At 39.8% G+C, this 26,137-nt stretch overlaps 1 protein-coding gene across 1 annotated transcript in view; it reads left to right on the top strand.

Annotated features, from left to right (window-relative positions):
• The first annotated feature begins 11,248 nt into the window (after positions 1-11,248).
• Positions 11,249-26,137, top strand: part of TRHR (thyrotropin releasing hormone receptor) — a 34,294-nt gene continuing 19,405 nt past the window's right edge. Inside the window, exon 1 of the mRNA XM_046641620.1 lies at positions 11,249-12,037. Within this exon, the coding sequence (XP_046497576.1) occupies positions 11,249-12,037 (789 nt within the window). The remainder of the gene's footprint in view (positions 12,038-26,137) is intronic.

Genomic DNA, 26,137 nt, shown 5'->3' with positions numbered 1-26,137 from the left:
AAGGTCATCCAGCTAATTTATGGGATATTCAAGTCTTTTATATGTCACATACACATTGGCTCCATGCTCTTCCAAGAATGGAACTAATTATTTTAAAAAATGACACTCGGGGACAGCCCAGTGGTGTAGTGATTAAGTTCGTGAGTTCCGCTTCTGCGGTCCAGGGTTCACCAGTTCAGATCCTGGGTGAGGACCTCATCAAGCCTTGCTGTGGTGTCATCCCACATAGAAGAACTAGAAGGACTTACAACTAGGATATATAGGATATAAAACTATGTACTGGGATTTGGGGGAGGAAAAAAAAAACACAAGAGGAAGATTGGCAACAGATGTTAGCTCAGGGCCAATCTTCCTCACCAAAAAAAAAAGCATACTAAAAAAAATAACACTAGATCACTACACATTATAGTGAACTCTGGGTTGTCAAAAGCTAATGTTGCTTGTTGAAACACGTTGTTAAAAGCATGTGTCTAGAATGAGGAGAAGATATTCTCATGGCTTGCTCTGCCCTGGAGAGGTGGTGAACACTTGAACTTGACATAATCTAATTGAGACAAGCAAGGAAAGTTTAAAGTTGCTGCCTGCAGCATCTCCCCTGAAAAGCAGTCAATCCATCAATAGAAAGTGTTTTGATCTTTGAAGTACAGTAACCCCTTAGGTAAGCCGATTCCACCAGAATTTATTAGGGACAAGCATAAGATTGTAGAAATTTTCTTTTTCCAGCTGCACTAGTATTCAATTACACGTACTCAATAGAGCCTAGGAGAATGCAGCTATTTTGGCAAGGTTCAGCATTTCTTCGGTTATTAAGATGTTGTAGAGAAATACAGAATGTTTATTTCCAAAGATATTCCCATTACTAGGAAATGTGGCAGTGAGTAAGTTGGAACAACCCATAGATCCATAAACATGCTCACCCTCCCACTCCTTCACTTTATTACATGCATTCTTCCCTCAGCCTGAAATACCTGCTCCTCTCTCTACTCTCAAGATTCAGGTCAAGGACTAGCTCCTCCTCGAGTTTTTTTGATCCTCTAGGCCAAGTTGGTGGCCACTCTTACTTACAACTGAGGAGCTCACTGCATGTCTTCACATTTCTATCATTGAACCTACGAGGTCATATTGTAACTCATAGTTTGTGTTTGCTTGTTTCTCCCATTGGACTGTTAGCTATCTGAGAACAAGGGATCCTGTTTTATCTTTGCTCCTCACAATACTTGGAATATGTAGGTGCACAGTATTTATTTTCTGAAATGATGTTTTGTGAGTGATACTAGCTGAAGTTTTTATGAACTGTACATTCCAGGAGTTCACCATTTTCTCTTCCTAAAAGCATGCCCTTGAAGACTTTGACATCTTACTCTTTCACATACACTTTCATTCCTCTTTTATTCTTAAATTGATTAAGTCACTTGGCGAAAACTCAGAAGTAACTTGAACATTAACACAGCTGTGATTGCCAACACAGTGGAATGTCTGCAAAGAAAGTTCACTTGCTTAGAGATGTTGGGATGGTGGGAGTTGCACATCTTCTCTTCATCAAAGTGGCTTTCAAATTCTTTTGACCCAGACCCATAGTAAAATGCACACTTTATATTATAACCACATATGTCATAGCTTATAGAGCCAGACTTCCAGGTGTGCACCCTGGCTCTACAATAGATCAACTCTGTCCTTGTAAGCTGTTTAACCCCTGGGTTTCCTCATCTGCAAGATGGAGCTGGTAATAAGCTCTATCTCCTAGGATTGTTGTGAGAGTTAGCTGAGTTACTACACATAAAGCTCTTAGGACAGTGTAAGGCACCACAGCAATGTCAGCCCTTATATTGTTACTTATAAGAGTTAAATGAAACTGGGAATTTATGAAATAATACTTACCCATATTATCTGCAATCTAAAAAAGCATTTGTCATGAAATTTTAATTTGATTTCAAAACCCAATATTGGGTCTGAATCTGCAGTTGGAAAATAACAATGCTTAGCTTTCATTCTCTTTTTGAAATATTCCTTTACTGGAGTTTGATAAATACGAGTTGCTTTTGGAAATCCCTATAAAACAGGCGGAAGGACTAGAAAGCTTCAATCAGAAGAAGTCGTAAGAACGGGCACTCCAGTCTGCCTAATGCACTGCAAGAATTTATTCAGCAAAAAAAGACCTACACTATCCATTCCTTTCATCATTAAATAGATTTGAATCCTGTCTTCTCTCTGTTAATTCTCTGCAATACCGATGAGCATCCAGCTTCCAGAGATGGCCCTGCCACTTCTTGAAACCGGTAAGCAGTTAGCTTGGTACAACCTCAGAAGCCCATGCCTCAAAAATCAGCAGAATTAGAAAACAATCTTTTCTTCTACTCTAAGTATGGTAACTGTTAACATTTTTTCAGTCCAAGCTTTGTGGGGACATAAATCTAATAATTTTAACGTATTATTTCATTTAATCCTAAAAAAAGACTCACAACCCTATGAGATAGCTACTATTATTATTCCTACTTTACAAAGGAAGATATTGAGGTGCAGAAAAGTTAAACAACTTGCCAAAGTCACACAGGCAGTAGGTGAGCTGGGACTGAAGACCCGTCAGTCAGAGTCAAGGACCACGGGTTTAGGATATGCCTTTGCGATAGGGCCCCTCATCCAAGGATGGGGGAGTCAGGCGCTGCGTGGGTTATGGAGCAATGGTCACCACTGGGCAGCCTCAGAGAGAGAAGAGGCACCTAGTGCTACTCTCCACTGAGAGAATTTGTTATGTACACAATTATGGTAAATGAACAAATGCTTGGATTTTTGTTAATTAGTTAAAATGACTGAGGCATGGAAACATTTAATGTTATACTCAGTTCTAGAAGAGTGATATGACACTAGGATCTCCATAAAGATATATCTCCAAACCACTAAATAACTCCATTGGATACAGCAAGACATATTTCATAACTTAGATATTTAAAGGTAGTTACATGGAGTTTTAGCAAGTTTAATAATATCAGTTTTATATTTGATAAACACATTTTGTTTGGAGAATAGTGAAGATAAACTTTTATTATGTGCCAAGCACTGAACTGAGAGCTTGATCTGTATTGTGTCACTTACCCATCACATCTATCCTATGAATTATATTTCCAGTCAATCATTTGGGGAAATTAACTCACACATTTCTAGAACAAATTTGTATTTTACACAAACTACACAAACTGCCTTCTCTGTGTACTCTGTATTCTGTCTGCTGCCTGCTGGGGAACACAAAAATTCTTAAAGTAGAGTTCACCCTAAACATATGCGGTTACTTTCTGCTTTGAATTTTCTGTATGTAGGCATTATGTAGATTTGTACGAAAACAAAATATTATGTAGATTTGTATGAAAATGGTGCAATCATTTTGGAAAACATTTTGCAGTTTCTTAAATATTTGTATACTAAATTTATGTCCCAATAATTTCACTCTTAGGTGATTTAGTAATTCTTACCCCAAGAAAAATGAGAAAATAGTTCCACAAACATTGTATTTGCATGCATATTAACAGAAGTTTTATTCATAATAGCCAAAACGTGAAAATAATTGAAATGTCCACCAATAGGTGAATGTATAAACAAAATATGATCTATCCATATATCTATGCAGTGGAATACTATGCAGCAATGAAAGAGAACAGACCACTGATTCATGTAGCAAAATGGATAAATATAAAAAACATTGTGCTGATTTAAAGAAGCCAGACATGTAAGAGCACATACGGTATGATTCCACTTCTATGAAACTCTTCACAAGATAAACATAATCTAGAGAAGGAGAGCTCGACAGCATTTACCCGAACACAGAATTGTTGGGGGATAGAGAATTGACTGGAAAGGAACATAGGGAACATTTGAAGATGATGGAAGTTGTCTGTATCTTAATTGTCCTGGTGGCTACAAAGTTTTATGTATTTGTAAAAATTCGTAAAACTCTACACTTAAGTGAAATCTTTTAAATTCACATGAGTGGTACCTCAATAAAATTAATTTTTAAAAAGATGATATATACATATCTGGGAAGCAGTGCTTTTGTTTGTTTGTTTGTTTTTTAAGGAAGATTAGCCCTGAGCTAACATCTGCTGCCAATCCTCCTCTTTTTTTTTTGCTGAGGAAGACTGGCCCTGAGCTAACATGCATGCCCATCTTCCTCTACTTTATATGTGGGACACCTACCACAGCATGGCTTGCCAAGTGGTGCTATGTCTGCACCCGGATCCGAACCAGCGGACCATGGGCTGCTGAAGCAGAATGTGTGCACTTTGCTGCTCCAACAGGCCAGCCCCTGGGAAGCAGTGTTATTTGTCTGCATTTGTGTGTATGACACAATAAAAAAAAAGAAGAACAGAAGAGGAACTGAAGGTCAAACACTAAGTTGATAGATTTAGTAAGCAAAAAAAACATTTTGTTGGTAAGGCCTTGCACAACTGTTCACGTAAGTATACATATTTGGATTTGAGATTCCTAGCATCCAGAGTAAAGAATAAAACATGATCAGTTTTGGGGGCTGGCCTGGTGGCATAGTGGTTGAGTTTGAGTACTACATTGCAGCGGCCCAGTGTTCACAGGTTCAGATCCCAGGTGCAGACATAGCACCACTCGTCAAGCCATGCTGTGGCAGCATCCCCCATAAAACAGAGGAAGATTGGCAACGGATATTAGCTCAGGGCCAATCTTCCTAAAAAAAACAAGAAAACATATACATGATCAGCTTACAAAATTAAATTTTAGAATAACTTAATTACAATAACATTTTTGGATTATATGATTTTTTAAAAATAAGTTTAGACAGTGTTTCCTAAAACATGCAATAAATCAAGATAAACCCAAGCTCAGAAGTGAGACGTTTTGATTAAAATTCCTGCTCTTTCATCTTTTGTGTAGATCTTGTCCAGTTACACTTTGGGGAAACTTTTGTAAATGGTGTTAACCCTTGTGGGACGTGTTTCACCTGACCAGATAACAGACGGGACCAACTGCAGAGGGGGAGGAGCTGTGTGTGTGTTTATACTTTTTCATTTTTAAATATTTTGAGGTAGAGTTCTACTGCACTTTGTTTTTAAATCTAAGATCCTATTTTCTCCACAAAAGTGGACACCAGGAAATATAAAAGGATATACAGTAGAGAAATAGGAAGGAAGGGCAGCTTGTACCCAAAATACACAATATTACTGTATGGCTTATTTTACCTTTCAGAGTAAACAAGATTTCATGCCTTTTCCAATAAGCACAAATACAACTTCATAATCCCATTACATAAAGTATTTTCCTTTGTTGATCAACAGCCAACAATTTTCTCTAGCTGTAAATTACAGCAAAAATGGACTTTGACATTTTTTCTATAAAGTTTGCCAAATGCCGCATTCTACTCCAGGCTCTGTGATGAAATTTACACCTGAACAGAGGAAATTGAAGGATCTTGAGCTCAGTATCTTGGTGACTCAGCATCAAATGCATTGACTTTGTTTTCTTCTTCCAGAACCCAGACCATATATCCCAATTGCAGTGACCAAGTCTTCGCCATAGTTTCTGAGTCTGAATCTTAACTGATAGATGACACCACACTCAGCAATTCAAAACCTAGAAACCTGCGTAGTTATACAACTTCTCTCAACAACAGAGTCTTATGCCAGCTTTCGGTTGCCAAAGTTTTCTGATGTTGTCACCTTTCTGAATCTTTCCAGGTTACTTGCATCCAGTTTATTTCACCTCCTTGGCCTTTCTGCTGCCTGGGCTACCACATATCACCAATCCCTCATTTCTAGAGACCAGCATTTGTTGGTGTAGCTCAGTGGTTCTTGACCATCATCGTACCTACCAAAGCTTAGGCTTCACTTCTTGACTAATTAAATAAGAATACCTGGGAGAGAGACCTAAGTATCTGTATTTTTAGAATCTCTCTGGATGATTCTGAAATTCAGCCAGGGATGAGAAGGCAGGGAATAGGGTGAGGCAAGGGAGGGTACAAAATTTAAGGGGCTCCAAAAAACCAGTAATCAAGACACAACATTAATGTACTATTTTTAAAAAATCAAATCGAATGCAAAATAATCCATAATAAGCAAAATATCAAAATTTTAAATAAAGGATCAGTACTTGGAGCCTGAGAAAATGGAAAATTCATAATATTGCTATTGTCTTTATTTAAAATTTTGATAGTTTATTCATCAAAGACTTTTTGCATTAACTTTAATTTTTTAAAAATACTGCATTATATATTGATTACATTAATCGCTGAGGTTTTTTGGTGCCTCCTTAAATTTTGCCCTCTCCTCACCCTGGTCTGGATCCTGCAAACCACTGCGTCCTAGCTGGATGCTCTACACTTTCTCTGACCCTAGTGCTGCTTGCCTGTAGGGAGCATAGATATTCTCTTTCCCAACAATGCCCCAGCTGCCAAGCCAAGCTCCAGTTATGACAGCACAAGATAGAGAGTGATATACACTTAGGAGAAGAACAAGTCAATTGCTTTTATCGAGGGTCCCAATTTCTTTCTCAAGCCCTAGTCCAATCCTAGGAAACACACTGAAACCCAAAATATCTAGAAGGGCTAAACTAGCATGTACATTTTTGAAACTCTCTCTAGGTGATTCATCATTGCTCCCCACCTCCCACACCAAAACCATTGAACTAGATCATATCGTATAGTGTTACTCAAAGCATTGTCCACAAGCCAGGAGCATCAGCACTGCCAGGAGTTTACAGGAAATGCATAGACTCAGGTCCATCCAAGTGCTACCAAAACAGCAATTTGAGGACAGTTTTATCAAGGTTTTAACAAGCTCTCCAGGAGAATTAGATGCATGCTAAAGTTTGAGAAATGCTGATAGCATAAATAATCATCTGTCTACTGTGTCCATGAAAACCACTGGACAGCCACCTACTACCTAGTAGCTAAGATTCTCTAGAGATAAGGGTAGGGCTTGCCTGAATTCCTCTTGTGTAGAGACAGGCAGGCCCAGCAGGTGGCTATCATGTCAGCCACTGTGTCCCAGTGACAGAGACTTGGCCAAGCGCATGGTTTCCTGGGGTAGCCAGGGAAGGGAAAGCCAGATACTGAGAGCATGCCATCTGATTGGGAATGCAAAGGCAGGGAAGCAGAAGTGCCAAATCTTCCCACCAGCTCAAGGGGCAAATCTGAGGCCAGACCCAAAAAAACAGTCTCAGCTAAGAGTCCAAGGACATTCTTATAAAGGAGCCTGTGAAGTCTGATGCTCGTTTTTATTGATGCTAGCCAAGTGGCACATAGTGAGAAGGCCTGGCTGTAGGCATAAAGTCAGAGGAAACAGGGCAAGACTGAAGGTGGGCAAGAGAAGTGTGTGCAGCGTTTGGGGTTTGCCGTCTACACTGCCGTGGCCATGACTTACCAACCTTTTTTCAAAACGATGCCACTGGACTTTCGCAAAGGCTGCATTTGTCCCAGTGAAAGGTAGTCAAAAGATATAAAAGCCGCAGTTGGTTAGAACTTAAGATACTGTGAGAAAAAAATCTCAACCCAAATGTAAAGTTTATTCTAATTATACTCTATTTTTGTGCAGTTCTTTACACATAGGGAGCATTTATTAGATATTATCTGATTGAGGCTTACAAGTTAAAAAAAAATCTTACCTTATGAAATCATAGTTATTTTGAAAACATAATTTTGCAAAATGCATGAATTTGACTGAGAACAGATAAGACCATAGTGAACAGGCAAGTCTGAGATAATGAAGTCAGAAGTTGGGACTCTCCCGGGGGAGAGGAGGAGGAATCAAGGATGGTCTGAGTCAGAGCAGAAGGGAGGGCTCCTTACTAGAAAAGCTGCCTGGTGGTCATCAGTAGTTGTCTCAACAGCTCAAACTCCTCGTGGCCAAAGCAGGACCATAAAATTGCTCGCTTGCCCCCCAAAATCCTTGCCATTTTACACAGTTGGGCTTTATATATCCTATCATCTCCAGTCAGAATATATTCACTCTTGCCACGTACCAAAAGGAAACTACTTTTCTTCAAGACTATTCTAAGAGGTCAGCTTGCCTCTGAAGCCCTCCCTGGTCCCTCAGTCCATTGCCCCCACCACCCATGAATGCCTTCCCCTCCACAACCTACAGCCTCTCAACATACATTTTTAGTGCATATCTCCATGTAACTGTTTATAACTGCTTCTCCCAATAGATCATAACCTATGTGAAGATAAAAATGAAATTGTATATACTAGGCGCCTGGTACATAGTAGAAGCTTAACAATTGTGTGCTAAAAGAATGCATAGAGACACAAAAAGGAGACTAAGGATGATGACCTCGCATAGTAATGCTGAAGAAGGTGATAAGAAAACATTTGTCATGGAGGTGGAATTGCCAGAGCAGATAACATTCTGGATGTTCTCTCCCCTCATCTTTACTACCCAAGTAGAAGACTTGAAGTAACGTCTTTTTAGGAGGCCTGAAAGCTAAAATCCTGGAGAGAATTAGAGGTTAAAGGGCCGTTATGAAGTATGACTTTTCAAGAGGTATTTTTGGTTGGAGGTGGTGGGGTTGAGATGGAGTAGGGAGGCAATGCCTTTACCTTAGAAAGCATTTTTCATTCCAAAATAAAGAAAACTAGGCAAGAAATGAGGTGTTCAGAGTAATCTCTGTCATGTAGGCCAGCAAGAGATGTAAAGTGGGCATCGATTGCCCAGTCTGCTAAACCATTTGGGAGAACAAAATAGAACAGGGGCAGAAATCCTACTCAGGGTAAAAGAATTTGCACTTCGCTGCTACCCTCCATTGTCTCTCTCAGGAACTCTCGTGTGATACAGAGGTCAAAACTCAAATGGCTACAGAGGCCAGGTATGTACAATTACTGAGTGAACTTGGCACGTGTGACAGATGAGAGGGAGGTAACATGGAGTGAGGAAAGTAAGAGAGGGCCCATCCTGTATCAAGGACCCTCACAAACTGCTACCTACAACCACTACTCAGCTTCGGATGGTAATTTCTAGGCAGGAATATGGGTCCATGATTGCCAGACCTTTCTAATTTTTATGAGAGGCAGAAATCCAGGTTTAGTATATAATTTCTCAATTTTGAAAGGTAGACAATAATCAAACTGTTTTAAATCACACTTGAGCCTACATTGTGCAGATCAAACAATACATGTCTGAAAGCTGAATCTGGGTCATAGCTCATCAATTTCTAACTTCAGATGATTTGGAAGAAGTAGATATTCAATTAGCCCTCCATGGTTCAGAGGGTAGAGTTCTCCAATATGATCCAGAACTTTGCCTTCGTCTCATTGTTATCCAGCCTTGAACATGGTTTTGATACCTCCAAGGTCCTGTAACTTCTCAAAATCTATTCTTTCACTGACATCTTGTAGAAGGATGAACATCTAACTTTCTTAAAATAGAGAAGTAACCAGTTCACCTTATAGGGAATTCAGTGAAGGGCTGGTTTTCTTTGTCATTTAGTAAAATACAAGTGGACAAACATTAACATTCGGTGGAGTCGGTTAGCGTCTGGAGAAAGGAGACATGTTTTCTGAGTTTCCATAAAAAAAGTATAAAGATTTGCCTACAGGCTCCTTTAGAGAATTAAAAATCAAGGTGAAGTGCACTTTTCTAAAAAAAAAAAAGATGGGTCTATAAAGTTTTGTTTTGGAGATGTGGTACCAGAACGGCACTGGCCTAGACTTCCACTGGATGAGTTTTCACCTAGAAATAAATCGACAAGAACAATTGCTGGGCGGTACGTGTGGCTGGTGGTCCAGAAGATGGACGAAGAGGGAAGAGGCACCCAGAGCAGCCGGAGAAGCTCTATAAAGTGGTGCAGAGCCAGAGCTGAAAAGCAAACTTAACAGATCATACGCAGGTTTAAACTGATGTTCTTAGCTCAGACAGTTTTTTAAAAAAAATAATAATAATAATATCTTTATAAGCCTCAGAAGATTGCAGCTGAAATAGTTTCAAATCAATTTTAACTCATTTTCTCTTCATGTAATATGAAAAGAGGGAGCCACTTTTACTGATTTGCTGGAGAAGTGGCTCGGGGTTTCCATAGTAGAGAAAGAAGTTGATTTCAGCTCAGACAGATATTTCAAGCTTCAAGGGACTGGAAGTCTGGACTGAGAAGGATTTACTCTCCCCAAAGTCCTATTAAACAGGGAGTGGACCTATATTTCAGGGTCCCTCAATACTGGGGTTCCTGCAGAACTTACACTATAAGCACCTGCAAGACCAGCTGCCTCTGGACCTCTTGCCTGTGATTTTCAGCCTTCCAGATTGAGGGCTGTATCATCAGCACCTTTAAAAGTCAATCCTTCAAGGGGAGAGAATTAAGCATCAGTGAAGACTGGCATTTGTGAGTGTGAGCGTGCGTGAATATGTGTCTGTGTGTGAGAGAGCGAGCGAGCCAGAGCGCGCGTGTTCTCATTAGGGGACGATCTATGATTTGACAGCCTCACGGCTGCTGCTCCTGCTGCTGCTGCTGCGGCTGTATGGTTTGTCATCAGTTGCAAAGGGCTGCGAGGGTTTAGAGGAACTGCAGCTCTGAAGGCTGAGCACTGCTCAGTGGCCTCGCTCTTAAGTTAAGTGGAGGAGATTTTCTCCAGGATTGGAAACTTGGACTTACTACTGCTTCATCTACCCGGAAAAGCAGGCAGCGCTACAGAGGAAAGGTAAGAGGCGAAATGGCTCTCTATAGAGCTTGTAGGGCAGGGGGCACGGGGAGAGGCAGCAAAGGGATCTCCCCCTCTGGAAACAAAGGTGGCAAAGGCTAAATGCCTACCCAGCTGGATCTTTGAGCCTCTTGGCTTTTCCCCTGGTGCCTTTTCTTCTTTATCATACTTTTCCCAAGCTTCTGAGAGATTTCTTTGTATTTATTTTTCAGTTAGCAGTTATGGTTTAGTTTTTCCCATTGGACACTCTTTCAAAACAGGGAGCTTTTTCTGTTTCTCTTTTCTTAAGCGTTTTTCTCCATTAAGAGGAAACGGGTCCCTCTTATCATAAGCTAGTCAAAACAGTTACTCCATCCCACACTAGAACTGCAATAAAAGGAGTTTTCAGAAGTACTTGTGAGCCCTAGTACTGCAGAAAACTAGGAGGTGAAAGGAGAGGATGTGAGAATTACCTGTAAGTGACTGTGAGTTGATCTGAAATGGTGACACTGTGAATGAACGTGGACTGTACCTCTTCACAGGGAGACAGAAGCACTGTGATAAAGGCAGGGCACTGGAAAGAAGATGTTCTAAGAAGTGTTTTAGAGAAACTTCAAGCCCCTGAAGATGGAAAACGAGACAGTAAGTGAACTGAACCAAACCCAGCTCCAGCCACGGGCAGTCGTGGCCCTAGAATACCAAGTGGTCACCATCCTACTTGTGCTCATTATTTGTGGTCTGGGCATCGTGGGCAACATCATGGTGGTCCTGGTGGTCATGAGAACCAAGCACATGAGGACACCCACAAACTGCTACCTGGTGAGTCTGGCAGTAGCCGATCTCATGGTCCTGGTGGCTGCAGGCCTCCCCAACATAACAGACAGTATCTACGGTTCCTGGGTCTATGGCTATGTTGGATGCCTCTGCATTACTTACCTCCAGTACTTGGGCATCAATGCATCCTCTTGTTCAATCACAGCCTTTACCATTGAGAGGTACATAGCGATCTGTCACCCCATCAAAGCCCAGTTTCTCTGCACATTTTCCAGAGCCAAAAAGATCATCATCTTTGTCTGGGCTTTCACATCCATTTACTGTATGCTCTGGTTCTTCTTGCTGGATCTCAATATTAGCACCTACAAAGATGCTATTGTGGTGTCCTGTGGCTACAAGATCTCCAGGAATTACTACTCACCTATTTACCTAATGGATTTTGGTGTCTTTTATGTTGTGCCGATGATCCTGGCCACTGTCCTCTATGGGTTCATAGCTAGGATCCTCTTCTTAAACCCCATTCCTTCAGATCCTAAAGAAAACTCTAAGACATGGAAAAATGACTCAACCCATAAGAACAAGAATTTGAATTCAAAAACCTCTAATAGAGGTTTCAACAGCACAGTATCTTCAAGGAAGCAGGTAAGCAAATCTGAACCTCCAAGTCCACAGAGGAAATGTGGGATAGAGCTCCTTGTGAGATGGGATCAGCTTTGCCCTGCTTAGCTGATGTCAAAACCAAAATACAATCGTGCAAATGTTTCACAGTATCAGCTTCTGCTTTACATATTAAATTCATCTCTAAAGCAACTGAAGATCTAAAAATAGCTGGGGAAAATTTGATGTCACATCATGGGCAGGTCCCGGTTCAGGTGCTATTAAGATGTAAGGAAATAGAAGCAGAAACTCTAGAAGTTCACTTTTATAATGTTTGTGCTTCTCTAGAAAATACTACCAAAATATTTAGACCATTTCTGGCTTCTGTAGGGAGCAGCTGGGTATCTTTAAGAGTTATATTGCATGAAAAAGATTTAACAAGGTAGTTTGAGAAAAGATGAGTCAAAACAATAATGAAACTTTTCTTACCATTCATCCTATAGTTGCTCACAACTGAGACACCTAACTGAGAGGCGTTCCTGGACTTAGTTTTTAAACTTAGTGGAGAAAGATTCCACCACCCTCTCCCCCAGCTCTCTACACAGTGCCCCGCATGTAGAAGCTAAAAATGCACTGTGCTCAGGAAATGTTTTGACAAAAAGGCTAACAGCAAGCTCAATTTCTTACAAGAAATGATTGATTTTTTAAAATGCCTGTTTTTCCCGCTAAGCATAACTAAAACATCTCTTTATGCTTTCAGGTCACCTGAATATCCATGCAGTTACAGTTAAACAATGGTTTTCCTAGTAAATGAAGTGCAGCTTTGATACAGTAGATATGGTGTATAAGACAATATAGGAACAAAATATTTTTATATCAATATAAATTGTCGATATTTATACAATCTAAGTTGATCTAAGTTACTTATGAACTTAACTTTCAGTTCCTTTTCCTTCTTTGCTAAACAGAATAAACACACGGTAAACATTTATTCTCAAAGCTGAAAAAGAAAACTTGAAATCAATAATACTGGCTCTTTCAAATGAGTTGAAATTTCTTTTCTTTTTTTTTAACTACAGGGAATACAGTTATTCCTATGTGCATAAGTAGAAACTGAGTCTACTTTTTAAATTATGCATATGGACCATCCACGCTGTCCCTTCCTAAACTCTAGGTAGCTGATATGTGAAGAATTGTAATTGGACATTTAGCCACACAGTGAAATAAGCTACTAATCAATGTAGGCATTTTAGCTATGCATGAAATGAACAATGGACTGCAATGAAAAAGAAATATATATCTCATTTTAAATGATACTGTGATACTTGATTTATATAAGGTTTTCTACTAAAGATGCCTGGATGATAGAAAGGGAAGGTCTGAGCAAGTATTGCCAGCTCTTAGATTTCTGTGGATCTAGCAGTGCTACCTAATACAAGGCATATTTGGCCATCTATTACCCAGAACTTGGCTAAAGGAAATTTAGAGAGATCTATTGGCCATTTGCCAAGACAAACATTAACAAGTACAATAAGAGAGTAAAGAATGTATAGATCTCAATTAGAGCCCAAACATGGGTTAATGTCTGCAGCAAAGGTCAGCAAGTAAATTCATTCATTAGACTCCAATATAAATTCTTGTGATAAATTCTACAAACTTGTTTGTCTGGTCTAACGTGCTTCCTTTCAATTACAATCATTACTACCTATCAGCATTAATAATGTGCTTTAGACTGCTAATTGTGTTACATGTTCACAGTCATTTCAAAGCTGTTACAGATAGGCTGTCTTTATAGAGGCTGTGTAGTAAAAGAAAAAGCCAAAGATTTGGCTCCAAACAACCCTGGGCTTTTAAATGCCTGGGTTCAAATCAAGCTTTGGATAAGCAGAACTCTCTGAGCCTCAGTTTCCCCATCTATATGAAGATAAATATCAAATCCAGGGTTGGTGTGAAGGTTCAATGAAATATCTTATGAAAGACACCTAAAATGGCGTGGTGATTAACACTTGAGTGTTAATTAATCTCTTTCTTAGTTTTTTAATATGTCGACAAGTGTAAGGGAAATACAGATTTATCTTTAAAATATACATTCACCATTTAAACGAAGATTATTTGCTGAACAGGTGTGTATATGGTATAGCAACTTCTCCAAGGAACTTTTTAATCATTAGGGCAATTGTAAATGTATATTCAGAGCATTTGGGGCCATCACTGTCAGTTAGCAGCAGGAACCAGGGATGCCAAATGTCCTGAAATGTGCAAGACAGTCCTGCACAATGAATGCCCTGTTACAAATGCCAATAACACCCTCATCGAGAAACATGAGATGACACATAATTCAGTAAGAGTGCATTTAAGTAATATGTCATGTAATTCAGTCTTGATTATAGATAGAATGAGACTTCAGAGAAAAGAAAGGACATTATGGGGCTAGAGGGATCAAAGAAGGCTTCGTGGAAGAGGTGGTATTTGAGAAGGCTCTGGAAAGATGGGGATAATTTGGAAAGTAAAAGTCAAGAGGGACAGAACTTCACACAGAAAAGATGTGGCTGGAATGAGAATGGTAAGGGGTTGTAGAGAAGGCAAGGAGGGGCACGTAGAGTGGGGTTTTTATGTGTGTGTGTGTGTGTGTGAGAGAGAGAGAGAGAGAGAGAGAGAGAGAGAGAGAGAGAGAAATAGAGAAAGGGCCGTGGAGGAATCCAACTATGAGGCAGAACTTAGTGTGGAAGCAACAGAGACAGTGAGTGGTGAGCAGGGAGCAGCAATGAGCAATGTGGTGTTTCGGTAACAAATCCGACAGTTGTGGAGAAGGCAGATTTGGAGGGTGAGGGACTGGTGGCAGAAAGACCACTTTGGAAGTTGTTGGTAGTGATTCAGACATAAGGTATTAACATTCCTAGCAGGAGAATTTAAAGTAAGGTGTGAATCAGAGAGATGTTTCAAATAAAGGGTGAGATATGAACAGATTCGAGACAAAGGATGAAGAGAGGACAATTCAGCGTGGCACATGTGTTCTCAGTCTAGAAGAACAGTAGTGCCCTTGATGAATGGGAATTATAGACATAAAGGGGAGCCAAGCTCATCCCAAATCAGAGGCGCTAGATCTGGCTTTTTCCTCTTCTGAGATAGTTCTTTTCTTAAATCTTCTAAAGGTTCAAACTTCCACTTCCTATAACCCAAAGACTTCTCTGTTAATGTTTTCTCTGCATTCTTTTTCTTTCAGGCAAGTTTAATTTACATTTTAATAAATATTCTGTCTGAGCCAGGACTTTCTAACCAAGTTTTTAAAGTCAAGTGTGCATAGCCTAAAAGAACTACATTTAAAAAGGAAATACAAGAGCATTTGTATGTAAGGGACAAATTATTTTTGTCCCTTTTTTGTTTGTTTGTTTTTAACTTTTATCCCCTTTTCAGAAAATCCAGGCCAGAATCTTTTTCTTCCTATGATTCAGAGATTCAATTGTATTTTAGGAAGCCAACTAAATATTTGGTAAATTCAATGAAATAAATTACTCAAACTAATGGCTTGGAATTGTGTAGACAAAAGAATTATCTGATTGACTGAATCTTTTGCTTTACAATTGATTATTTTGATATTGAGGAGACACCATTTAAATTGTCACCTTTGTCACTTTCAGCTCTGTCTACACAGTGCCAAAAGATTCTCTCAGTTCCATCAATTCAGGTGTTCAGCATTGTGTAGATAAAATCTCTCTACTATTGATTGTAGATTTCAAAGGAATTGATTGGATTTTTTGGTATTTTGGGGGCACAGAAACATCTTGGTAAAAGACTAGAATGTGAACAAACACATTCAATTCAAATATTTGCTTTCTGCAGGATGCAGGGTGTGCAAAATATTTTACAGATCAGGCTACCAGTTTTGCTTTCAGTTGAGTCACACTCTAATGTACTTTTCTTTTCTTACAGTATAACTGGTGGCAAAATTGTGGGACATAGTCCAAATCAAAGCACCAAAAGTTTATGGCAAAATTTTCATTATGGGTTTTATTTGACCAAACAAGCCTTTAAAATACCAAACAGTCTTTGTTTCCATAAACGTCTAAAAGCCTTCTACCTTACTAGAGGAATGTTGGCAGCCCAGGAAACAATAGCAGTTTTCCTTTTTAAAGCCATACACGCCTTTTGTTGTTGTTGCTATTGACAATATGAAAGTAATCATGCGTATTATGGAAAACACAGAAAACTAGGAATAAGAAAAAAGGCATCCCTTACCCCACCTGTCAAAATCACAATTTATTATCATTTAGTTATATTCTTTTTCTTATGTTTTCACTTAATCTTTTGTATATAATTATAGTCAAATATATATGTAATTTTATATCCTGCTTTCACACAAAATGTTGAAATTAATATTCTCGAGAAGAATAGCACAAACCAAAAGAAAATGGATAAGATTGTGAGTCAGTTTCTCTCACCCTCAGTTTTCTCATCAATAAAATGGGAATAACAATTACGCATAGAGTTGTTGTTCAAATCGAATGAGACACACTAGACAAAATTCATCTTTTCTCTCCTCCCACCTGTTCCATCAGCTGCGCTACCCTCACTCCTATCCTTCTCAGAGATCTCCATCCCCCTAGGCCACCTCCTATCTCTCTCTTAAGCAATCTCCGGTAATATGACGTGCTCATGAAAATCAAGAACATGGATAAAGAAAAGGCTTAAATGTGTCTTTTCTCTTCTCCTCCTGCCTCCCTCCAACTCCTGCTTCAAATGCTATTTACTTTGCAATGAAGAAATCGTGAACAAGGAAAAACCTTTAAGACACGAAAGAAAGGAGGCATAATGGTGGAATGTCAGACAGCAGGGCTGATATTTAGGAGCATGAGTCCCTTAAGTTGTGTGCGTAGCTGAATCAGTGATTAACCTTACAAGGCAAATTAATGATACTAAACTTTTCAGCATTAGACCCAAATCAGAGGTTTCTCAAGTTCACTGGGACTGTTTACATAGTGTTCTCACAGGCTCATCTTCCATTTCTAATTGTTTTATTTGTTATACTTGTCTGGGTTCAACCATATCCTTAATAGTATAAAGTCCTCTAAGTTGGAAAAAAAGTACAATTCTTGTCACTTAGCACACAGATGTCTAAGTGCACCATCATATTTTTATCATTAAAGAATAGCTTTCCATTTTCCAATCTGCATCCTGTATAAGGAAAGACTACACATCCCATAAATTGACTAAGTGACAATCCTCTGCAGTTAAGTGCTTTGTGTCCTTTAGTTAGATGAACACACATTGTTCATTTTCAATTATATACTTTCAGCTTTGAGCCATAATTTTGCCAGTAGAGAAAAATAAAGTTTTTATACGTCTCCACTCCTATAGAATTCTCAATTTGGCCACACAAAAAAAGACCTTAAAGTCACTTCAGCTTGAATGACAAACTATTTTATACTTTTTCATAGTGCCTCTTCTGAATTCTTCAAACTGCAAACAGATATTCCCAGTTGCAGACAGGTGAAGGCTGGGCTGTAACTATGCTCTCAGTCACCTTTATTCTTTTTTTATAAGTTTGGGGTAAAGCTAGAGCTAGGTCAACATTAAACAAAATTTTGCAGTCAGTCATTTTATAATCAATATCCTCCTCGATTTAATGAAACATTCACTCATAGTCCAAAAACAGCTAGCACTGTCCTAGGTGTGGAGGCTACAGGGATATAGAAAGATAAACTCTGTGTCTTCAAGGAGCTCACTGTCGGCCATGTACACAAACAATCCTGAGCAGACCATTATGTTCCATATAGAGGACATAGCATCAGTGAGGAGAGAAGCAAAATGGGGGAGATGAAGGAAGGCTTTGTGGAGTACATGGGCCTGTAAATGTCGGCATAATGTCTAAGAGCCACAATAAGGACACAGGGAGAAAAGGAAGAAAGACAGTTCAACACAAAGAGAGGATAGGAGATGACTGGGCACAAACAGGGAGAGAAGAGTCTAGCATTGCAGAAGTGGGGTGACGGAAGGAAACTGTCAAGTGACTGTAGTCCTACTACCTCTAACTCCTGTCTCTCCTCCTCAGCCCTGCCCTTTGTCATTCTATCTACTTTTATCCATACCCATGGTTACAGCTACCACCTGTGAGTCTCCAGTACACAGCTCTAGCTAAGACATTTCCTTATCCATAGACTTAGTTGAGTTCGGACATCATATAAGAACATCAAATCCGATATGTGTACAATTAAACCCCATATTTTCCCTCATAAACCTCTACCTCATTTTTCCCTCCTATTTTAGGTTCCCAAACCGGAAATCTGAGGGGCCTTCTAAGTGCCTAGCTGTACTACACACCCACCCCCAAAACCTCAGCATTAGCCAAATCCTAGTGCTTCTAGCTCATAACTCTCATATCTGACCTACTCCACTCACACCACATTGTCCTTGTCCACCGTTGCTCACCTGCTCTATTTGAGTACACAGCTCACCAACTGCTCCAACTCCCATTGTACTCGCCCCCAAATCATTCTGCACATTGCTTAGTAAGAGATCTCTCTAACTCACAGATATGTTGTCAAGATGATGTTTATAGTTCCCTGAGGCCTAGCATTCAAACTCTTTGGCATAACAAACAAGATCCTGGCTCCTTCCTATGTTTTCAGCTCATCTCTTGTGGCTCTCCTAAGTTATACTTGATGCTCCAGTAATACTGAATTATGTGTAGTTCTCTGAACTTGCTGTGTTATCTCAGCTAGAACACCCTTCATTTGGCAAACTCCCAATTATCTTCCAAGTCTGAGAACAAACGATGCTCCCACAAACTGCATCAAGCCTTCCCTGAACTTCTCAGGCAGATTCATATAGCTGAATGCCTACCTATAACTATGTATGTTAGGTGTTCTATCTATGTTTCCATAGTACTTTGCATATACGTCTGGTTTAGTCGTTCTTAAGTATCGTGATTGCTAGCCTGTCTGCCTTCCCACTACCACCAACATCCTTAAGAGTAGGGCCCTGTATGCCCAGTGCCCTCAGCACCACATCTAGCATATAGCAGCCTCCCAAAAGTGTGTGTATGCAGTCACGTGTTAGAGCCAAATGGTACAGGCTTTGCAAGAGCAGGTTATTAGAATCTCTTCCCAATTCTGCATTCAGTGACATCACATTGGTTGCTTAAAATTGGCATGGTTGGAGTTTCTGACGCCACAGAAATCAGCAAATATGACAATTCAGTCCTTCCACCATTTTCGTGGAGAGCCAACTGTTAAATATTTATCAGCACACTTCTGTGTATGTGTGTGTGTGTATCATATATAATTTTACACATAAAAAATGAAAGTCTAAAAGAATACATGCATGCACACTTCAGGGGCTCAGTCAATTCCAACACTCTATTTTGCTCCTTGAAAAATTATTGTTTATTTATGCCATATCCTTCTCCAATTTTAATTAAAATTTCCTTGTCTTTTATTGGATCTCTTTTGAATTCCTAAGTAGCCAAACCAGCCACTAGCTAGTATGATGGTAAGTTTGTTAGTAGATGAGACATTTTAGGAAGATTTCTTCCTTCCTGACGGGACAGGCTGACTTAAAAACAATAGCAGACTCAAATAACAATTTGTCTTTATACAAAATCCTGTTGGCTCTCCAACGAGCCTTTAAAATGCCATCCACAATGAGAGAACTTCGTTAGACAGAACGGGCAGAGATGGCAACTCAGGGAAGGAAAACAATGTGAGAAGAGATGAGAGTAAATGTACTTGAGTGCTCCTATGTGACCAATTTTCCTAAAACAATTTGCACACAGCATCTTCTTTCAAAAAGATGTATCTCCAATCTCCTCTTACTGGTTTTCAAAACCCTCTAAAATCTGACCTTTTCATCATTTTTCTGGCTTTGCTCATCCATTATTTCTTTAATTCAATAAACAATTATTCAGCACCAATTTCATGCCAGGCATTGCTCTGGAGAACCAACAATAGCCACTATCTTATGGAACTTTCAGTAAAATACAACAGATGGCTATTAAAAAGCAATTGGAAAATCCAAGGTTAGACTGTACATTGTGCAGAAGAGGCAACAAGGAAGGAGTAAACACTGTACTTAAGGCTGGAGATCAAGTCCCCAGCAGAGTAAGAGTCACTTCCACTCTTAAACAATGAGTAGGCATTCACCAGGCCATCATGAAAAACAGGTAGTCATTTATGTAACCAAGTCGAACCCAGGGTAAAACCATGGAAGGCCCTGCATGTCATCTGAGGGCATCTGAACTTGATTCTGAGGCACCAGAAAACCATTGAAGGTTTCTAACAATGAGAGTGGCAAATAGGGTTTGACTTTGGGAACTTTGCTCATAAAATTGCACAATGAAGCCAGCCCAGAACCAGGGAAACAGAAATGAGTCCACTGCGACCCAGGTAAGAAGCAGAGATGGCTTGAGTTAGGAGATAACAGGAGGGAAGACTGGGAAGGGATATATATATGAGTTAAATCAGTGAGATTTAACTACCACTTTGGCAGATAAAGAAGAGAGAAGTTCCTAAAGGGAGTCTCAGATTCTGAGCTGGGGTGACTGGACAGGCAGTGGTGTTATTAAGCATGGCACAGAATACAAGAGGAAGAGCAGTCTCATCTATATTTATTCCTGGCCCATAGATTCAGGTGTTTTGCACCAGATTCTCCCACACATACCAAGCTCATTTATACTTTGCAACCCTGCTTATGCAATTTTTTCCCACATGTAAAACCCTCGTCACTCTTGACACTTCTCCACCAACAAGCAAAGCTCAAACTCCCAATTCAGGCTGCAGTTAGATCAACAGGTCCCATATGTTGAACATATGCTGGAAGGCAGATGAGCATGAGCTCTAGAGTCGAGAAAACATAAGTTCAAATCCCAGCTCTTCTACTTATTATCTCTATAACTCCGGATAAGTTATTTTACTTCTTGATACTTCCATTTGTTCATATGTAAAATGGGATACTAATGATACCCACTCATAGGGTTGCCGTGAGGGAATGCCTACTATATAATAAGTACTCAATAATTCTTATTTACTATATTTAAATTATATATTAGGGGCTGGCCCGGTGGCACAGTCGTTAAGTTCGCAAGTTCTGCTTCTCTGAGGCCCGGGGTGCGCTGGTTCGGATCCCGGGTGCGGATATGGCACTGCTTGGCACGCCATGCTGTGGTAGGTGTCCCACATATAAAGTAGAGGAAGATGGGAATGGATGTTAGCTCAGGGCCAGGCTTCCTCAGCAAAAAGAGGAGAACTGGCAGTAGTTAGCTCAGGGCTAATCTTCCTCAAAAGAAAAAATTATACATTATATTTAAAATGTCATTTTTTCCCTCCTTATGCATGAAATAGCAGAAACATAGAATAGTAATTCTTTGCTGAAGAAGACAAAGTTTAGAGGTTATAATAGAGGTAGATCTTCCAGGGTCATCTAAAAGCCTATTTGTAAGATCGAGTTAGTAAATACTTCTTGAGCTCATACTATGAGCTCGAGAAAAATACCATAAGTACAAAACAAAATCACACACATAACAGAAGCTAAGTGTTATTGACTTTTTATTATGTGGTCTGTACTGTTCTAAGCGTTTTACATGAACTAATTCAATAAACCCTCACAGCATTCATGGGAAGTAGGAACTAATTTAGAAGAGAATTTGGAAACTTAGGGATGCTAAGTGACCTCCTCTGTGTCACACAGTTAGGTGTAACAAAAAGAGGATTTGAACTCAACACTCCTGCTCCACAGTTTATATAATATCAACCACAAGGGCAAGAGAAAATCAAATAAAGGTGAAATTGGTGGAGGTTAAAGTAAGTTTCCTGGAGCTGGTAAGATGAAGAGGTCTAGATGTTTGGGGAGGGTTAGTTAGACAATGAGAGAAGACAGCTCATTCTAGATAAAGGAGGGTGAAGGGAAGGATTTATACAACAGAATTATCAACATGAGAAAAAAGGCCAGGGTTTAAAAGTCCATGTTCCGTCTGAGGAACAGTGATGAGATTAGCCAGATGTGAGCCAAAGGTTCATAGGAGGGAGACATGGGAAATAAATCTGAAGGAGATACAGGCTGGGGCTGGATCAATGAGGCTGGGAAACCAAGCACAGGATCACCACTACCACCTGTCTTCTCAGGTCCCTCATCATGCTATTGAGCAAAGCCAGGGAAAAGTCACATGCCATAGAGAGCACATACTTCACCCTTGGAGTTTCCATTCCAATGGGCCCTCAACGACATCTGTCTATCCATTTACAGGGCCATAATCACTTCTCCCTTTTCATGCCTTAAGTGCCTTTTTTGAAACTCCCTACTCTCCTCAAGTCTCTATACCTGGAATGTTTTTCCTCTGAAATCCCTCCCACATCCAACCTCTCCTTCCATTCTATTTCTTCTTCTCCAGTCTCATCCTTTCGTCTCTGCACTGTAGACAAAATCATATTCATGCATACTGGGACATTTATGATCTGCCCCCTGCTTACTTTCCCAAACTCATCTTCTCCCTGTCCCCAACATACCATTCTACAAGCAGTTTCCTCAACTGGCCACATCCTATCACGCCTCCAAGCCAGCGGGCATGCTCCCCCAGCCTCAAGCAGTCTGCAGACCCTCATTTGACGTGTTACTTCTAATCTACCCTGTCTGGGTCACCCCTGAGAGCAGGCCTTCCTGACCTCCACTGGCAGGGTGTGGTGTTTCTCCCTTCCCTTTGTAGCACTTTGTTCTTGCATCTATACAGCATACCATGTTGCTGTAGTCACACGTAGACATTGTGCAAATGTCTCTCCTATCAGATGCTGCATCCCACAATGGCAGAAACGTTATCCTGCTCATTTTTGTGTCCACAGTGTCATGGTGCCTAGGGACATGTTGATAAATGACCAAACTAATAAAGACAGGATACAAAGGAAGAGGCAGGAGGAAAGGATCAAATATGACTCTAAAGTTTTTTTCAGGAGATTGAAAATGGTGGAATTGTTCAAAGACATGTTGAGGGAGAGATCTTAAACTGTCAGAAATCTTCAGTTAAGAAGAGGATTTGGAAATTTTAGATGGTAAGTGAGTGGTCCCGATCAGATATGTGAATCTGGGAATCATTAAAATAATAGAAAGGTGTGACCAAGGTTGAATTTAAAAAGAGGGAAGGACAGACCAGCAAATACTGAGTTCTGGAGGAATCTTTACATTTAGGAGGCTAGAAGAAGACTGGAGTCTTTGCTAGAGATAAAGACCTATTTACCTCTCTTGGAACATGGCCAGAGGGCCAAAGACAGAGTTTCAGTGAATGCTCCCAGTTGGAAGGGAAAGTAAAGAAAGAAGAATGAGCAAGGAGAGAGAGAAGGCTCAGTTAAAAGAATAAGAGGATTGAATATATTCCTTGATGAGTATGTTCATCCATCATTCAACAAATACATTCTGTGTTAAACTTTAACAGCAAATAACTCTACAAACAGAAAATATGAAAAAAGCAAAAATGCTTATATGTAAGCCATTAAAATCTGTTTTCTTTTCAAAGTGAAAAAAATAATAAGTGGGTTTATGTAAAACTGAGAAGACATAGCCTTGCCTCTAGAGTGAAACAGCTCTTCAGAGCTGCATGGGAGGCACAGGAGAACTTGGACAAACTAAAAATTAAATTAGCTCTGAAAATTAAATGAGGCTGAATACATGCGCACATGAAATAGGATGAATAATGTAAAATATATGACAGTCATATTTAGTTGAAATAAAAGCAGGTAACATTCTTTTGGAAAAGAAAATACTGCGACCTTTCATAATAACACTGGGGACTTTTGACCATACCCCTTGGATAGATTGCCTGAACATAATTGTATAGTAGCTGTAAGTAAGTAAAGCATCTTATGCCTCTCCATGCTGTACCTTTGTTGTTTGAGTTTTATGGGGATTTATGACTGTGGAAGAATTCAGCATATTTTCTGCAGGCAGCAGCTCTTAGCTTAGAAAATAAAAAAAATGACTCAGTGACTGAGGTGGCAACATCGGGGGAGCGAGAGAGGACAGAGGCAGGGTAAATGCAGAGTACTCCGTGAATTTTTAAAGATCATTTATAAAGTCAAGTGACTCAAACCCCCAGCAACGTGCAGGACTGACACCTCGTGATGTTTCCTCTGATACGAGTTGGGATTTGTGACTGATTCGAACTTGGCAAACATTTGAAAGATTATGCACACAGAAAATCTGGGTGGGAGAGGGTGGGAGAAAAGAGTGCACTGAGATATTTTCTGCTCTACCAGGAAAAATAGGAATAGCCTCAGGTTCAGAGTGAATCTACAGGAGAAATATTTAACTAGAGATTATAAAATGCTAGGATGGACCTCCAGGCATTTGTTTATGAATCGATTAGACAGCTCTCTGAATAAGTTAAGAGCAACCAAGTCAGTACTTTTGTATAAACAACTGCTGTGCACATTGCAGTTGCTATCATGGAATTAAAGATGGCCTTGCTAAGTTATTACAGTCCATTCCAGTGCATTATCATATGGAATGGGAAAATAGTGAAAGTAAGGATGGATTTGCACCTACTCATCTATGTTTTCATTGGAAACCTCTATATATGAGGCACTGCGTTAGACAGTAGGACACACAGATGAACAAGACAAAGTACTTGCTCACAAATTAGACTGATTACAGTCTAATCAGAAAAACAGGAAAATAAGCTAATAATTAAAGCTGTAAAGAAATGAGTTATTGTGGGAAAAAGCACAGATTAGTGTTACCTGACCTAGATGGCTTGGGAAGAGGTGAGGACCAGAAAGGCCTTCTGGAAAAGAGGACTCCTAAACTAAGCCTTGCAAATTAATAGAAGTTTTGTAGGTGAGGAAGGAAAGGAAGAGGGTTTGTGCAGTGGGAACTATACAGGTGAAGGCCAGGAGTCCAGAAAGAACACGATCAGTCCAGAGACCTGCAAGTGGCTCAGTAAGGCTGAGCAACAAAAGATGAGACGAAGGAGGTAAGCAGGGACGAGGAAAGAAAGTCTTAATCTAGGATATCGTGGGATTTGGACAATATTCTAAAGGCTATGGAAGTCATTAGTAGATTGCAAGGCAAGGTATATCGTAATCAGATTTATGCTTGAGGAAGATGACTGTTTTCAATGTAGGCAAAGGATTGGACCAAAGTCAAGGACTTTAGTTAGGAGAGTGATGCAACAATATGGGCAAGATAATCTGAATAATTCTGCAAAGGCCTAACATGATAAGGTAAATAGCAATAAGAATAGAAAGAAATAGATAAGTTTGGGATAGAATCAATAGACTTGGTGTGAGTAGATGGATGTGCAGAAAGGGGGAGAGAAAGGAGTCAAAGGTAACTCACTAGAACCATTGAGATAGGGGTGTGAGAATTGAGAGCCTGCATTCTGGAATCTCATGCCCTGAGGTGAGAGCCAGTGTTGGCCACTGAATATGTGATGTGAGCATGTTAATTTGACTCAGTTTGCAAAAAGGATGCTGTAAAAAGGATGCTAATAATAGTATCAATCTCTCAAGGTGGTTATTAGGATTTAAAACAAAAATCCATACAGAGTACTGTGCATGGTGCCTGGAACATGGAAATAATCAATGTTAGCTATTTTTATTATTATTGGATAGTGTAATTTGCCTAAATGAGGACAATTAGTGGAGGAAGACATTTCAGTAGGGTGAGCATGTTAAGGTCAGTTTTGCCCATGTTGTATCTGAAGTGTCTATAGAACACAAGGGTACAGTTAGAAATATAGAATTCGAGCTCAGAAGAAACATCTGGCCTGGAGAAACAGATGTGGGAGCAGTCAGTATACAAATGGTTTGTTGAAGACTCTGGAGTAGACTGATTATTGAAGGAAATTTTGTGGCATAGAAAAGAAACACTGAAGTAGGTATAATTCTGGGGAGAATGGGATGAAGAGCTTGCAAAATAAACAGAAAGAACTGCCAGAGAGGGAGGGGGGAAACTAGGAGAGAGTAGAGACACAAAAACCAAAGGAAAACTTTCAATAGTGGTCAATAGAAAGAGGTAAAGATAAGAACTGAAAAAGCACCCCAAACAGGCATTGGTAACCTTGAGTGCAGTTTCCCTAAAGTGTTGGAGGGAATAGATTGGATTTTATGGAGCTGGAGGATAAATTGATGGGGGGAATACTGGAAAGCAAGTAAGAGTAGAAAGTTG

This window comes from Equus quagga, chromosome 16 (assembly GCF_021613505.1).
Source record: "Equus quagga isolate Etosha38 chromosome 16, UCLA_HA_Equagga_1.0, whole genome shotgun sequence".
In the NCBI taxonomy this organism is placed as follows: Eukaryota; Metazoa; Chordata; class Mammalia; order Perissodactyla; family Equidae; genus Equus; species Equus quagga.
Note: the sequence above shows the minus strand (reverse complement) of the source record. Positions and strands in the feature narration are given on the sequence as shown.